Source organism: Hylobates moloch, unplaced genomic scaffold, assembly GCF_009828535.3.
Source record: "Hylobates moloch isolate HMO894 unplaced genomic scaffold, HMol_V3 SCAFFOLD_12, whole genome shotgun sequence".
NCBI classification, from domain to species: domain Eukaryota; kingdom Metazoa; phylum Chordata; class Mammalia; order Primates; family Hylobatidae; genus Hylobates; species Hylobates moloch.
Window position 1 is genome coordinate 103066127 of NW_026652287.1, and position 17574 is coordinate 103083700.

The 17574-nt window shown below is 44.2% G+C and overlaps 1 protein-coding gene across 1 annotated transcript in view; it reads left to right on the top strand.

The window, feature by feature from the left end:
• Positions 1 to 17281, top strand: part of NLRP5 (NLR family pyrin domain containing 5) — a gene marked incomplete at its 5' end in the record, with an annotated part of 51349 nt that extends 34068 nt beyond the window's left edge. The window contains 4 exons of the mRNA XM_058425792.1: positions 8826 to 8996; positions 12013 to 12183; positions 13873 to 14043; positions 17025 to 17281. Of these exons, the coding sequence (XP_058281775.1) occupies positions 8826 to 8996; positions 12013 to 12183; positions 13873 to 14043; positions 17025 to 17157 (646 nt within the window). The remainder of the gene's footprint in view (positions 1 to 8825; positions 8997 to 12012; positions 12184 to 13872; positions 14044 to 17024) is intronic.
• Positions 17282 to 17574: the final 293 nt, after the last annotated feature.

The following is a 17574-nucleotide window of genomic DNA, read 5'->3' on the forward strand; positions in this document are numbered from 1 at the left end:
TAATTGCAGGTCCTCATGTTCTACGAAGTCACTCTTGAGCACTGAACCAGCTCGCACGGAGCCGTTGCCCCTGAGACAGGTGCAGGGTTAGCTTCCTGTGAACCTCTAGTCACGTTTTCATCAATCAATGAAAACTTCGTATTTCTTGTTTCCGTTCAATGGCTTTTACTTGATACACATCATTGATTCGTTAACATTGAGCACATGACCAACGGCACCGTGACTTGTGCCTGACAAAGCCCATCTGACACAAGTGATGGACCTCACAGCCTCCCCACGCTCCCCAGCATTGGAGAGCACTTTGGCGGCTACGCTAGGAGGTCATTTTAAACCACGAAATTGCAGCAGGGCGTGGCGGCTCACACCTGTAATCCCAGCACTTTGGGAGGCGGAGGTGGGTGGATCACTTGAGCTCAGGAGTTTGAGACCACCCTGGCCAACATGATGAAATCCCGTCTGTACTAAAAATACAAAAAATTAGCCGGGTGTGGTGGTGCATACCTGTAATCCCAGCGACTCAGGAGGCTGAGGCAGGACAATCACTTGAACCTGCAAGGCGGAGGTGGCAGTGAGCTGAGATCGCGCCATTGCACTCCAGCCTGGGCAACAGAGTGAGACTGCATCACAAAACAAAACAAAATTTCCCACAAAAAGCACAAAAATCCAACAAACACGGCACTAAATACCCTCAAAAAGGACATTGTTGACAGCGGAGAGCTGAAATCAGTTCAGCCTCCACTGGGAGCAACATGTGCGCCTGGAGACACAAGTCTCTCTGCTCTGCACACATGCATGTCCAGGAAGGACTGAGAACTCCCGGTATTGATTTGGAGAATTACCAACACATTTTAGCAAGTAGGAAAATTCACAAATACAGAATCCATGAATAATGAGGATCAATTGTGTTGATTACTACTGCGTTTATTAGTTGCTAGTGACACAGACACAATACAGATGCAGTTCTCATTATTTTTCCAAAAGTTATTGGGGTACAGGTGGTTACACGAGTAAGTTCTTTTCTTCTTGTATTTTGAGACAGTCTGGCTCTGTCGCCCAGGTTGGAGTGGCGTGCTGCAATCTCAGCTCACTGAAACCTTCACCTCCCCTCCCAGGTTCAAGCGATTCTCCTGCTTCAGCCTCCCAAGTAGATGAGATGAGAGCTGTGCACCACCACACCTGGCTACTTTTTGTATTTTTAGTAGAGACAGGGTTTCGCCATGTTGTCTAGGCTTGTCTTGAACTCCTGACCACAGGTGATCTGCCCGCCTTGGCCTCCCAAAGTGCTGGGATTACAGGCGTGAGCCACCGTGCCCAGCCAGGTTACATGAGAAGTTCTTTAGTGGTGATTTGTGATATTTTGGTGCACCTGTCACTCAAACAGTGTACACTGCACCGTGTTTGAAGTCTTTTATCCCTTGCCTCCCTCCCATTCTTCCCCCAAAATCCCCAAAGTCCATTGTATCATTCTTATGCCTTTGTGTCCTCATAGCTTAGCTCCCACATATCAGTGAGAACATGCGATGTTTGGTTTTCCATTCCTGAGTTACTTCACTTAGAATAATAGTCTCCAATCTCATCCAGGTCACTGCAAATGCTGTTCATTCCTTTTATGGCTGCATAGTATTCCATCGTATATGTATGTGTGTGTGTATGTGTTTCTTTATCCACTCATTGATTGATGGGCATTTGGGTTGGTTCCATGATTTTGCAATTGTGAGTTGTCCTGCTATAAATATATGGGTACAAGTATCTTTTTCGAATATTGACTACTTTTTCTCTGGGTGGATTCCCAGTAGTGGGATTGCTGGATCAAATGGTAATTCTACTTTTAGTTCTTTAAGAAATCTCCACACTGTTTTCCACAGCGGCTGTACTAGTTTACTTTCCCACCAGCAGTGTAGATGTGTTCCCTGATCACCACATCCACCCCAGCATCTACTGTTTTTTTTTTTTTTTTTTTTTTTTTTTGATTATGGCCATTGTTGCAAGGGTGATGTGGTATCACATTGTGGTTTTCCTTTGTGTTTCCCTGATTATTAGTGATGTTGAGCCTTTTTCATGTTTGTTGGCCATTTGTGTATCTTGAGAATTGTCTATTCATGTCCTTAGCACACTTTTTGATGGGATTGTTTTTTCTTACTGATTTGAGTTCATTGTAGACTCTGGATATTAGTCCTTTGTCAGATGTCTAGATTGTGAAGATTTTCTCCTACTCCATGGGTTGTCTGTTTACTCTGCTGATTATTCTTTTGCTGTGCAAAAGCTCTTTGGTTCAATTAGGTCCCAGCTATTTATCTTTGTTTTTATTGCATTCACTTTTGGGTTCTTGGTCATGAAATCCTTACCTAAGCCAATGTCTCAAAGAGTTTTTCCGTGTTATCTTCTAAAATTGTTATAGTTTCAAGTCTTAGGTTTAAGTCTTTTTTTTTTTTTTTTTTTTTGAGACAGTCTCGCTCTGTTACCCAGGCTGGAGAGCAGTGGCACGATCTCAGCTCACTGCAACCTCCGCCTCCCAGGTTCAAGTGATTCTCCTGCCTCAGCCTCCCCAGTAGCTGAGATTACAGGCATGCACCACCACGCCCAGCTAATTTTTGTATTTTCAGTAGAGACGGGGTTTCACCGTGTTAGCCAGGCTGGTCTCGAACTCCTTATCTGCCTGCCTCAGCCTCCCAAAGTGCTGGGATTACAGGCGTGAGCCGCCACACCCGGCCAGGTTTAAGTCTCTAATCCATCTTGAGCTGATTTTTGTGTAAGGTGAGAGATGAGGATCCGGTTTCATTCTCCTACATGTGGCTAGCCAATTATCTCAGCACCGTTTGTCGAAAAGGGCGTCCTTTCTCCACTTTATGTTTTTGTTTGCTTTGTTGAAGATCAGTTGGCTGTAAGTATTTGGGTTTATTTCTGGGTTCTCTATTCTGTTTCATTGGTCTATGTGCCTGTTTTTGCACCAGTACCACACTGTTTTGGTGACTATGCCTTATAGTCTGAAATCAGGTAGTGTGATGCCTCCAGATTTGTTCTTTTTGCTTAGTCTTGATTTGGCCACGCAGGCTCTTTTTTTGGTTCCATTTGAATTTTAGAATTGTTTAATTCTGTGAAGAACGATGGTGGTATTTGGATGGGGATTGCATTGAATTTTGTAGATTGCTTTTGGCAGTATGGTCATTTTCACAATATTGATTCTACCCATCCATGAGCATGGGATGTGTGTCCATTTGTTCGTGTGGTCTGTGATTTCTTTCAGCAATGTTTTGTAGTTTTCCTTGTAGAGGTCTTTTACCTCCTTGGTTAGGTATATTCCCAAGTTGTGTTGTGTTGTGTTGTGTTTTGAAGCTGTTGTAAAAGGGGTTGAGCTCTTGATTTGATTCTCCACTTGGTTGCTGTTGGTGTATAGAACTATTGATTTGTGTACATTAATCTTGTATCTGGAAACTTGAATTGTTTTATCAGTTCTAGGAGCTTTCTGGAGGAGTCCTTAGAGCTTTCAAGGTAAACAATCATATCGTCAGCAAACAGTGACCGTTTGACTTTACTGACTTGGATGCCCTTTATTTCTTTCTCTTGTCTGATTACTCTGGCTAGGACTTCCAGTACTATGTGGAAGAGGAGTAGTGAGAGTGGGCATCCTTGTCTTTGTTATGCATGCATCTAAGTGAAGAGACAACCTGAACAGGCTGAGTGTGAGCAACAAGGCTGTGTATTCACTAGGGTGTGGGCGGGCTGAGTCTGAAAAGAGAGTCAGAGAAGGGTGATGGGATTGGAGCTAGTTTTTGGTTTTTTTTATACCTTAAGTTTTAGGGTACATGTGCACAACGTGCAGGTTACATATGTATACATGTGCCATGTTGGTGTGCTGCACCCATTAACTCATCATTTAACATTAGGTATATCTCCTAATGCTATCCCTCCCCCACCCCACAACAGGCCCCAGTGTGTGATGTTCCCTTTCCTGTGTCCATGTGTTCTAATTGTTCAATTCCCACCTATGAGTTGAGAACATGTGGTGTTTGGTTTTTTGTCCTTGGGATAGTCTGGAGCTAATTTTATAGGTTAGGGGTAAGCAGTGGAAAGTAACAGTCTGGGGCCATTTATTGCGGGTAGGGGAAGAATGTCGCATGGTACATTGTCACAAGGTGAGAGGGGTCACAGCACAAGTCACAAGGTTGATTATCAGTTAGGGTAAAGCATGTTACAATGATAGAATGTTGCAAGGTTGGCTAATCAGCTAAGACAGGAGCTAGCTGTTTTTCTTTTGTGGTTTTCCTGCTATCCTAGACTTTCTGGCTCCAAGAGGCCTTCTGGATGTGTACATGTGGGTCACAGAGGTCACGATGGCTTGACCATGGTGCATCCTGCTCAGAAGACCTCAGTCTTATTCCAGTTCTCAAAGGGAATGCATTCAACTTTTCCCCATTCAGTATTATGTTGGCTGTGGGTTTCTCATCGATAGCTTTTATTACATTAAGGTATGTCCCTTGTATGCCAACTTTGCTGAGAGTTTTAATCACAAGGCGTTGCTGGATTTTGTCGAATGCTTTTTCTGCATCTATTGAAATCATGTGATTTTTATTTTTAATTCTGTTTATGTGGTGTATCACATTTATTGACTTGTACATGTTTAAACCATCCCTGGTATGAGACCCACTTGATCATGGTGGATTATCTGTTTGACATGTTGTTGGATTTGGTTAGCTAGTATTTTGTTAAGGATTTTAGCATCTATGTTCATCAAGGGTATTGCTTTGTAGTTTCTTGTGTGTGTGTGTTTTTTCTCTGTTATGTCCTTCCCTGCTGTTGGTATTAGGGTGATGCTGGCTTCATAGAATGAATTAGGGAGGGCTCCTTCTTTCTCTATCTTGTGGAATAGTGTCAAAAGTATTGGTACCAATTCTGGTGCCTCTTCTTCTTCTTCTTCTTTTTTTTTTTTTTTGACACAGAATCTCACTCTGTCGCCCAGGCTGGAGTGCAGTGGCGCGATCTCAGCTCACTGCAAGCTCTGCCTCCTGGGTTCACGCCATTCTCCTGCCTCAGCCTCCCTAGTAGCTGGGACTACAGGCGCCCGCCACCACACTCGGCTAATTTTTTTTTGTATTTTTAGTAGAGACAGGTTTCACCCTGGTCTCGATCTCCTGACCTCGTGATCCGCCTGCCTCGGCCTCCCAAAGTGCTGGGATTACAGGCGTGAGCCACCGCGCCCGGCCACCACTTCTTCTTTGAATGTCTGGTAGAATTCTGTGAATCCGTCTGGTCCTGGACTTGTTGGTAATTTTTAAATTACCATTTCAATCCCGCTACTTGTTACTGGTCTGTTCAGGATATCTAATTCTTCCTGATTTAAGCTAGGAGGGTTGGATCTTTCTAGGAATTTATCCATTTCTTCTAGGTTTTCTAGTTTATGTGCATATAGGTGTTCCCAGGAGCCTTGAATGATCTTTTGTATTTCAATGGTGTCAGTTGTAATATCTCCTGTTCCGTTTCTCAGTGAGGTTATTTGGATTTTCTCTTATCTTCTTGGTTAATCTTGCCAATGGTCTATCAATTTTATATTTTCAAAGAACCAGCTTTTTGTTTCATTTATCTTTTGTATTTTTTTGTTTGTTTCACTTAATTCTGCTCTGATCTTGGTTATTTCCTTTCTTCTGCTGGGTTTGGGGTTGGTTTGCTCTTGTTTCTCTACTTCCTTGAGGGTGTGACCTTAGAGTGTCAGTTTGTGCTCTTTCAGCCTTTTTGATGTAGGCATTTAGGACTATGAACTTTTCTGTTAGCATTGCCTTTGCTGTATCCCAGAGGTTTTGATAGATTGTGTCATTGTTGTTCAGTTTGAAGAATTTTTTAATTTCCATATTGATTTTATTTTTGACCCAGTGCTCATTCAGGAACAGGTTATTTAATTTCCATGTGTTTGCATGGTTTTGAAGGTTCCTTTTGGAGTTGATTTCCAGTTTTATTCCACTGTGGTCTGAGAGAGTGATAAAATTTCAATTTTCTTAAATTTATTGAAGCTCATTCTATAGCCTGTTATGGTCTATCTTGGAGAAAGTTCCATGCACTGTTGATTAGAATGTGTATTCTGCAGTTGTTGGGTGAAATGTTCTGTATAGATCTGTTAAGTCCATTTGTTCCCAAGTATGGTTTAAATCCGTTGTTTCTTTGACTTTCTGTCTTCATGACCTGTCCAGTGCTGTCAGCGGAGTATTGAAGTCCCCCAGTATTATTGTGTTGCTATCTATCTCATGTTTTAGGTCTATTAGTAATTGTTTTATGGATTTAGGACCATCAGTGTCAGGCGTATGTATGTTTAGAATTTTGATATTTTCCTGTTGGACAAGGATTATATAATTATATAATGTCCCTCTTTGTCTCCTTAACTGCTGTTGCTTTTAAGTTTGTTTCATCTGATCTAAGAATAGTTACCCCTGCTCGCTTTTGGTGTCCATTTGCGTGAAATGCCTTTTTGTACCCCTTTACTTTATGAGAGTCTTCATGTGCTAGGTGAGTCTCCTGAAGGCAGCAGATGGTTGGTTGGTGAGTTCTTCTTTATTCTGCATTCAGTATCTTTTAAGTGGAGCATTTGGGCCGTTCACATTCAATGTTAGGATGGAGATGTGAGGTACCATTGCATTCATCATTCTCTTTGTTGCCTGTGTACCTTGGGTTTTGTTTTTTGCTTTGGCTTTTTAACTTGTATTTTGTTTTGTGAGTCCTGTATGATTTATGCTTTAAAGAGGTTCTGTTTTGATGTGTTTCCAGGATTTGTTTCAAGATTTAGAGCTCCTTTTAGTGGAGTCTTGGTAATGGCAAATTCTGTCAGCATTTGTCTGTCTGAAAAAGACTGTATCTTTCCTTCGTATAAGATGCTTAGTTTCGCTGGATATAAAATTCTTGGCTGATACTTGTTTTGTTCAAGGAAGCTGAAGATAGGGCCCCAATCCCTTCTAGCTTGTAGGGTTTCTGTTGAGAAATCTGTTAATCTGATAGGTTTTCCTTCATAGGTTACCTGGTGCTTCTGTCTCACAGTTCTTAAGATTCTTTCCTTCATCTTAACTTTGGATAACCTGATGACATTGTGCCTAGGTAAAGATCTTTTTGTGATTAATTTCCCAGGCGTTCTTTGTGCTTCTTGTATTTGGATGTCTAGGTCTCTAGAAAGGCCAGGGAAGTTTTCCTCAATTATGCACCCAATTAGTAGAATTCTTTTTTCTCAGGAATACCAATTATTCTTAGGTTTGCATTTAACATAATCCCAGACTTCTTGGAGGTTTTGTTCAAATTTTCTTATTCTTTTTTATTTGTCTTTGTTGGATTGGGTTAATTCAAAGACCTTGACTTCAAGCTCTGAATTTTTATTTATTTATTTTTATTTTTTATTTTATTTATTTATTTTTGAGACAGAGTCTTGCTCTGTCACTCAGGCTGGAGTGCAGTGGTGCAATCTCGGCTCACTGCAGCCTCTGCCTCTTGGACTCAAGTGATTCTCCTGCCTCAGCCTCCCAAGTAGCTGGGACTACAGGTGTGTGCCACCACCCCCAGCTAACTTATTTTTTATTTGTTTGTATGTATGTATGTATGTATATATGTATGTATGTATGTATGTATGTATGTATTTATTTGAGATGGAGTTTTACTCTTGTTGCCCAGGCTGGAGTGCAATGGCATGATCTCGGCTCACTGCAACCTCCGCCTCCTGGGTTCAAGCAATTCTCCTGCCTCAGCCTCCCGAGTAGCTGGGATTACAGGCATGCGCCACCATGCCTGGCTAATTTCTTGTATTTTTAGTAGAGATGGGGTTTCTCCATGTTGGTCAGGCTGGTATCGAACTTCCAACCTCAGGTGATCCACCCGCCTCGGCCACCCAAAGTGCTGAGATTACAGGCGTGAGCCACCGCACCCAGCCTGTATTTTTAGTAGAGATGAGGTTTCACCATGTTGGCCAGGATGGTCTCGAACTCTTGACCTTGGCCTCCCAAAGTGCTGCTGGGATTACAGGGGTGAGCCACCGTGCCCAGCCTGAATTTCTTTCTTCTACTTGTTCAGTTCTATTGCTGAGACTTTCCAGATCATTTCACACTTCTAAAAACGTATCTAAAGTTTCCTGATTTTTTTTATTGTTTTTAAGCTATTTCCTTGAATATTTCTCCCTTTGCTTGTATCATATTTTGGATTTCCTTGCACTGGGCTTCACATTTCTCTAATCCCTCTCTAATTAGCTTAATAACTAAGCTCCTGAAATTTTTCAGGAAAATCGAGGATGTCTTCTTGGTTTGGATCCTTTGCTGGTGAACTAGTGTGATTTTGGGAGGATGTTGAAGAGCCTTGTTTTGTCATATTACCAAAGTTGGTTTTCTGCTTCCTTCTCATTTGGGTAGGTTCTGTCAGAGGGAAGGTCTTAAACCTGGCCGGGTGCGGTGGCTCATGCCTGTAATCCCAACACTTTGGGAGGCCGAGGCGGGCAGATCACCTGAGGTCAGGAGTTCGAGACCAGCCTGGTCAACATCATAAAACCCTATCTCTACTAAAAATACAAAAATTAGCCAGGCGTGGTGGTGCACCTGTAATCTCAGCTACTCAGAAGGCTGAGGCAGCAGAATCTCTTGTGCCCAGGAGGCAGAGGCTGCAGTGAACTGAGAGCTTGCCACTGCACTCCAGCCTGGGTGACAGAGCAAGACTCCTCAAAAAAAAAAAAAAAAAAAAAAAAAAAAAAAAAAAAAACATGACCCCCCCCCTACACAGAAGCAGACTGGAGCTGGAAGGAGAGCCACAGCTCACTTGAGGTCATGCTGGGGAATGAGTGTTACGATCTTCTTTCCCATGTGTGCGCCCCACAGGCTGAATCAGTGCCACCTGGACACGGCTGGCTGTGGTTTTCTTGCACTTGCGCTTGTGGCTAACTCATGGCTGACGCACCTGAGCCTTAGCATGAACCCTGTGGAAGACAACGGCGTGAAGCTTCTGTGTGAGATCATGAGAGAACCATCTTGTCATCTCCAGGACCTGGAGTGAGTTTCCCATGGGCGTTGGGTCAACTCTACCATACTGGGGTTTGGAGTTCCTGAAAGGTCAAGAGGTAGGAGCAGGGAGACTGGAACCAAAAACGGCTTTCGGGGTGAGCTGACACTCGTTTTTCCAAGGGCAACCTAGGTAAGTTGAGGTGTTGACACCACGGTGAGCATGGGAAGGGCCAATGGAGCCTCATGGGAGGAACCATGAGTTCTGAGAAACCCTTGATACCTAAACACTGTTCATTCCTCAGAGGAAGGCATCTTGCCCTAAGTTCATCTTCAGCTATTTATCTCTATGGAGAAGGGAGAGTGCTTGTCTCTTAATCTCTCCCTCTGGGGCTCAAATTTCTTCACCCTTTGTTGAAATGTTTCTATTGAATAGGAATATCCCATCATTAAACAGACTGTAGAAAAAGTAAAAGAGCTCAGTGAGCAAAAATCAATCTTCAGTCTCACAACCATGCAGTCATCCCTGTTAGTGGTTTGGATGTCTTCTGGGGTTCTCTTGTCCTAGATGCAAACGTGCATTTGATGTTTTACAAAGAAAGGATCATAGTAGTCAGCACTTAATGCAACTTAATGCGTTCTCTTTTTTTCTTTTTGTTTATTTGTTTGAGTCTTGCTCTGTTGCCCAGTCAGGAGTGCAGCGTCATGATCTCAGCTCACTGCAACCTCTGTGTTCCAGGTTCGAGCGATTCTTCTGCCTCAGCCTCCTGAGTAGCTGGGACTACAGGCGTGTGCCACCATGCCTGGTTAATTTTTGTACTTTTAGTAGAAATGGGGTTTCACCATGTTGGTCAGGCTGTTCTTCAACCCCTGACCTCAGGCAATCCACCCGCTTTGGCCTCCCAATGTGCTGGGATTACAGGTGCGAGCCACTGCACCCCGCCAAGCACTTAATGCATTCTTAACATGTGGCAGGCAGAGCACGAAATATTTTGTATATCTAATCTTATGTAGTCTCACCACCCCCCATCATATCCAGTGGAGAATTGAACTCCCAAGAAACCAAAACTTTGGTGTTGGTCTCACATTGTGTCTGAGGATATGTCTATTATAATAAATGAAGTATGGTAAGGTATTTCATTGAATGGTGTAGCCTTTAAAAATCTCCTAAACTTTAAAAATTTCCTAAAGCTGGACCACGTACCTTATATCTAGTGTTTTCATCATGAGCATAAATGATTTCATTCTAAACCCTTGTACACTTGGTAGCATTTGCTTATTCATTACAAAGATAGAATTAATGGACCACAAGTGGGGTATCATTTTGAGATCTCTCCCTTCCCAAGAATAAAATAAAGGACTTTGGTATGGATTCTAGTTCACAAACTTCTGAGTGCCCCCAAGTATTAATTCTACCATTTGTTTTCATTGTTTGAAGCCCTACTTCTGCATGGTATAGAATCTTAATTTAATCTTAGTCAAATGGAGACATTGTTTTTTTCGAGATGGCGTTTAAGTGCTGGGAGCTTATCTGGATCTCTCCATTACCATTTATCCAAGACTGGGTCACCCCCACCTGACCTTCAAGGGTTGGCCCTCACAGCTGCATCTGTTTTTTCTTTCGTTTTTTTGCTTCGCTTTGTTTTGTTTTGTTTTTGTGTGTGTGTGTTTTGTTTGTTTTTGGTGGCTTTTGTTTTGTTTTGTTTTTGTTTTTTTGAGACAGAGGTTCTCTCTTGTTGCCCAGGCTGGAGTGCAATGGCACAGTCTCAGCTCCCTGCAGCCTCCACCTCCTGGGTTCAAGCGGTTCTCCTGCCTCAGCCTCCTGAGTAGCTGGGATTACAGGCACCTGCCACCATGCCCAGCTACTGTTTTGTATTTTTAGTACAGGCAGGGTTTCACCATGTTGGCCAGGGTGGTCTCGAACTCCTGACCTCAGGTGACCCACCCACCTTGGCCTCCCAAAGTGCTGAGATGACAGGGGTGAGCCACTGCGCCCAGCCTGCATTCCTCTTTATTCTTGACCCGATGGCTCCTGAGGATGGACCCTCCCCACCCCAGTGCTATCATCCTGCCCTTAGCCTCCCAAGCTGAAGACAGACTTGGGGGCCGTTTCAGTCATTTCTCCCGCGATAAACCATTCAGATGTTATTTTGGGGGCCGCCCACCCCATCTTCCCCATTTTTCCTTGGAATAGAAGCACAAAACTTCCCCTTTGGATTCCAGACCTATCAACACTTCAGTAACTTCTGTCCCCTTTTCTCTCCGCCTCGCTCTGTCAGAGTCTTTCCAGTTTCTCCACCTCCCCCATGGAGAATCTTGACTTCATCTCCAAGTGGAAGCAAACTCTGCTGTGCTCAGTTCTTTTAAAGATACCTTTAGCCGGGTGTGGTGACACGCGCCTGTAATCTCAGGTACTTGGGAGGCTGAGGCAGGAGAATCGCTTGAACCCAGGAGGTGGAGGTTGCAGCGAGCTGATATCGCACCACTGCACTCCAGCCTGGGCAGCAGAGTGAGACTTTGTCTTGAAAAAAATAAAACATAGGTCGAGCGCGGTGGCTCACGCCTATAATCCCAGCACTTTGGGAGGCCTAGGCAGGCAGATCACCTGAGGTCAGGAGTTTGAGACCAGCCTTACCAACATGGAGAAACCCCGTCTCTACTAAAAATACAAAATTAGCTGGGCACGGTGATGCATGCCTGTAATTCCAGCTATTCGGGAGGCTGAGGAAGGGAGAATAGCTTGAACCTGGGAGGTGGAGGTTGCGGTGAGCTGAGATCACACCATTGCACTCCAGCCTGGGCAACAAGAGCAAAATTCCATCTCAAAAAAAAAAAAATTAAAAAATAAAGATATCTTCAATCACACCAGACACTTTCCCCGCCCTCCGCTATCATCCCTCTCTCGAGCCAACAGATACCACATGGTGTCAGCCGTTCACAGGAGTGGGCAAAACAGTGGCCCGTCAGGAAGGAATAAAGGAAACTCCAGTTAATGCTGCTGAACCTTCTCCCCCTGTTCCACTTTCCTCGAGAGAAGCACACTTGCTCTATTTCCCGCCTCTTGCAGGTTGGTGAAGTGTCATCTCACCGCCGCGTGCTGTGAGAGTCTGTCCTGTGTGGTCTCAAGGAGCAGACACCTGAAGAGCCTGGATCTCACAGACAATGCCCTGGGTGACGGTGGGGTCACCGCGCTGTGCGAGGGACTGAAGCAAAAGAATAGTGTTCTGACGAGACTCGGGTAACTTCCTGGGGCGCCTCTTTGCCGGCCGGGCTGGGAGGAGGTGGGGGACCCCAGCATGAGGTTGCTTGAACAAGGATGATGATGATCTGGTTTCCATGAGTCCCTCAAGTTAGATGGAGTGCAACCTTTGCAGCACCACAGATCTGGGTGTAAGTTCCAGCCCGGCTCCTACGGATGAGACGGATGAAGTGGCAAATGCTTGGGAACAAGGGCTGGAGGTAGAAAACCCTCAACTGCCTGTTGAACGACCCCTGCTGCTAGTCCTGGTGCTAAATGGCGGAAGTATGGAAGTGAAAAGACCTTTGTGTTGTAGTGTGAACAGTCTAGAGACAAAGATGGGCAGAAAGCAAGTGATTACCTGAGCGGTCCTTAAAACGTCAATGAGCATCAGAACCAGCCGGGGGCTTAAGACCGAGGTCCAATATGGTGGGCTATTGTTCAGCTGTAAAAGGGAGAGTGCTGAGGCCAGGCACAGGGGCTCATGCCTGTAATGCCAGCACTTTGGGAGGCTGAGGTGGGCAGATCACTTGAGGTCAGGAGTTCGAGACCAGCTGGGCCAACATGGGGAAACCCTGTCTCTACTAAAAATACAAAAATTAGCCAGGTGTGGTGGTGGGTGCCTATAATCCCAGCTACTCAGGAGGCTGAGGCAGGAGAATCACTTGAACCCAGGAGGTGGAGGTTACAGTGAGCAGAGATCGTGCCATTGCACTGCAGCCTGGGTGACAGAGTGAGACTCCATCTCAAAAAAAGTTAAAAAAAAGGCTGGGCGCGGTGGCTCACACTTGTAATCCCAGCACTTTGGGAGGCCGAAGGGGGCTGATCATGAGGTCAGGAGATTGAGACCATGGTGAAATCCCATCTCTACTAAAAATACAAAAAAATTAGTCGGGCATGGTGGTGGGTGCCTGTAGTCCCAGCTACTCGGAGAGGCTGAGGCAGGAGAACGGCGTGAACCTGGGAGGCGGAGCTTGCAGTGAGCCGAGATGGTGCCACTGCACTCCAGCCTGGGTGACAGAGCAAGACTCCGTCTCAAAAAAAAAAAAAAAAAAAAAAAGTGCTGATACCTTCCACCACATGGATGACCCTTGAAAACGTCATGCTGAGTAAAAGAAGCCAGCCACAAAAGGTCACGTGGTATATAATTCCATTTGTGAAAAGCAAGCACAGTAGCCTCACCTGGGAACCCGTTAGAAATGCCAATATTTGGCCGGGTGCAGTGGCTCATGCCTGTAATTCCAGCACTGTGGGAGGCTGAGGCAGGTGGATCATCTGACGTCAGGAGTTGAAGACCAGCCTGGCCAACATGATGAAACCCAGTTTCTACTAAAAATACAAAAAATTAGCCAGGCGTGGTGGCATGTGCCCGTAATCCCAGCTACTCTGGAGGCTAAGGCAGGAGTACCGCTTGAATCCCAGGGATGGTTTGCAGTGAGCCAAGATTGTGCCACTGCACTCCAGTCTGGGCAACAAGAGTGAAATGCTATCTCAAAAAGAAAAAAAAAAAAAAGGCAAATATTTGTGTCTTTCATCAGAACAACTAAACCAGAAACTGGGAGGCAGAGCCCACCAGTTTCGTTTTTTTTTTTTTTTCCCCAAAGAATATCAAGGTGAAATTCATACGGGTTGAATGAAGGGCCCATCATCGATCTTTGGGGTTATTTTCTGGGTGTCCTGACCCTGCAGGTTGAAGGCGTGTGGATTGACTTCTGATTGCTGTGAGGCACTCTCCTCGGCCCTCTCCTGCAACCGGCACCTGACCAGTCTAAACCTGGTGCAGAATAACTTCAGTCCCAAAGGAATGATGAAGCTGTGTTCGGCCTTTGCCTGTCCCACGTCTAACCTACAAATAATTGGGTAAGTCCCCAGCAATTGTCTTCTGAGATACAGACCTGCTTCTGTTCCAGGCTTGTTAGCTGGTGGAGAAGCAGTTTATGGGAAAAGAGGTCATAGCTTGGCAGCCAGGTTTTACTCCATTGGTGAGTGCCCACTACATATTCTGAGTACCATGCTGGATGCTGGAGATACAGGAATATTGGAGATAGATGCCAGGTGCCTGAAATCATGGAGCTTACTTCTGGATGGGTTGGAAAGGGTACACAGAACATTATAAAAGTTTATGCTGAAAAAACTAGAATTGCTGTATGATCCAGCAATCTTCTGAGTATGTACTCAATTAAAAACAAGATCTCAGAGTTCACACCCATGTTCATAGCAGCAAAATGCACAATAATAGCCAAGAGGTAGAAGTAACCCAGGCGTTCATGGATGAAAGGATAAATAGAATGTGGTATATACCTACAATGGAATCGTATTCAGTCTTAAAAAGAAAATTCTGACACATGCTACATGATGGAATCTGGAAATGCCAAGTGGAATAAGCCAGTCCTAAAAAGACAAATACTGTAGGATTCTACTTCTATGAGGTATGTAGAAAAGTGAAATTCATAGAGACAGAATGGTGATTTCCAAAGGATTGGAATGAGGGGTTGGGGAGTTGTGTAATAGGTGCAGAGTTTTAGTTTTGCAAGATGAAGAATTCTGGCGATAGATGGTTGTGGTGATGGTTGCACAGCCGTGTGAATGTACTTAACACCACTGATCAATTCACCTAGCAGAAAGTTTCTTCAATAGCTCACACACAACATTTCAGCTTCCCCTCTCATTCAGTCCTTGTACAAGTCTGGAGGGCTGAGTTGATGGAGTTCACAGAAGTTCTTCAGGACCATCTCTTAAGACTAGAAGTTTCTTTCATGAGAAAGTGGCAGTTTATTGATGTCTTCAGTGTTTAGTGGTAGAAAAAGCATGTGTCATTTAGGACCCCATATTCATAGACAAACAGGATTTCACAGACATCCCTGAGCATGAAGGAACACAGTTGTACTTGAAGGGAGTAAAATCTTGACCGGAGAAATATACAGCTGGCAGCATTGATAGCCCATTTGAGGTTGGTTGTGGTATATTTAATTTTAAGTTTTTTGAGATGGAGTCTCACTTTGTTGCCCAGGCTGGAGTGCAGGGGTGCAATCTTAGCTCACTGCAACCTCTGCCTCGTGGGTTCAAGCAGTTCTGCTGCCTCAGCCTCCCGAGTGGCTGGGATTATAGGTACGTGCCACCATGCCCGGCTAATTTTCACATTTTTAGTAGAGATGGTTTTTCACCATGTTGGCCAGGCTGGTCTCAAATTCCTGACCTCATATGATCCACCAGCCTCAGCCTCCCAAAGTGCTAGATGACAGGCATGAGCCACCATGCCCGACTTCCTTGTGGTATATTTATATCAATAGAAAATTTCTCAGTTGAGTAACTGTTTTCTCCAGTATGGTCCAGCTGATGGCAGTTGAGTTTATCCAGGCTTCAAATTATGGCACATGGGTATAACCAGGAAGAAGTCAAGAATGGCTGTGGTAGACCCTGGAATCATAGGAGGAAAGTGAAGACAGGATGGGGAAGATAAATGAGAAACATGACTCAGTGAATCTGGGAGTCTTGGTTTGGTCAGAACTGTTACAGTGACAAAATGAGCTGAAAAAGTGGAGTGCTGTTGAAGGAATGTGTTTGTATCCTTGACTTATGAGGCACTAGAGCCGTTGACAAGATCAGTGGTGACTATGGGACTTGGTAGTTGAAGTAGGATAGAAGTCAGACCTGGATTTATGGATTGACCTATTATGGGTCTGTTTCCTCATCTGTGAAATGGGGGCAGTGCTATGTATCTATTTAAATATGTTTATTTCTCCTCTAGCAGACTATAAGCTTGGTAAGGGTGGGAAATTTGCCTTGTCCATCCCTATATGGGAAGTCTTCATTTAATGTCCTTGATACATTCTTAGAAACTATGACTTTAAGCAAAATGACTTATAATGAAACCAATGTTTTCTCGTTGTTATAACAGTGACTCTGAAGAAAATGATGTTCTTCGAGAATCTGCTGTAGTAGTTTTGCTTAAAGTCACTGTTTCCAAGAACCTATCAATGACATTAAGGGAGAATTTACTGTACCTTCCCAAACCCTATAACAGGACCTGGCACAGAGACTCTGAGGAAGGAATTCATGGATGGACTGAAGGATCATGCCTGCATCTTAGGACTGTTAGGAATGTTGTAAGGAGCAGATGCCTTTAAAAGCTCAGCATAGTATCTGACATGTCCAAGTTTCTTTACATGCAGAGAATTACTTTTATTCTATAGGGAACATGCTACTGTTATCAAGCAAAAGTGGCTCACTGCCTGATGTGCTAGAGGCTGATACTGTGACACTGGAGATTTGAGGGGGAAAAGAAGCCCTATATTGCAGGTCAACTCACAAGGAGACAGTAGTCAAGCTCAAATCTGTCTCCCCATGCTGGCTTTAAGGCAGTATTTTTATTAGAAAAGGTTCAGGGAGTAGATTCTGAGATTAGTAGGTGATTGGAAGAAAAGGGGAGATCTGGAAAGTCCTTGGGCATGCATAATTATTCATGCTACCTCATGGGTTGCATGTGCCAATTTAGGGAGAGTTAGTATAAAACATGGTAGAAATTCAGGCTGTGACATCAGCAATTCATTCTGTGCAAACTCCAGTCTGCCGTTCTTTTTCTAACCGTTTTCAGCCATTTCTTTCATAAGTGGAGGGGGAGTCTCCATGTTTCAGCAAGCTATTTCTTTTCTTGTCTGCCATCCTGCAAACTCAATTTGTTAGTCATTGGTTTCTTTAACTCTTTGGGGCACATTTCACTACTGTTCCTTAAGAGTACAAGAAAGGGTTTGAAATCCTTGATGAGACTTCCAGGAATTTTGAAGAAGGGAGAAGAAGTCGAAAGCAACGTCTCAGTAACGAGTCCTCTCCTGCTTCCTCAGGCTGTGGAAATGGCAGTACCCTGTGCAAATAAGGAAGCTGTTGGAGGAAGTGCAGCTGCTCAAGCCCCGAATTGTAATTGATGGTAGTTGCCATTTTTTCAATGAAGATGACCGGTACTGGTGGAAAAACTGAAGATACGGAAACCTGCCCCACTCACACCCATCTGATGGAGGAACTTTAAACGCTGTTTTCTCAGAGCAAGCTGTGCCCCTGGGAGTTCCTTCTCAAAGATAGAAAATGATTTCTGATTCTCACAAAGCCCTCAATAGTAGTGATTCTTCTGTGTTCACTATACCTTGGTTACTGGATTTGAAGGCTAGAGACCTTCAAGTCGTAGGACTCAGTATCTGTGAAATGTCAGTCCTACCTCAGAGCATACAGAGGGAATGAAATAAACACAGAGCATTCGGAAAAGGTGTCAATTGGTTTTCTTAACTAGTGGGGATATGGTTTGGGAGCAGAGAGGTTGGGAGGACCTAGATCCTCAAAGGCGGCCCCTGAATTTGGGTACCACAACTAGTGGTGGTGGTTTGTTTTTTGTGTTTTTGT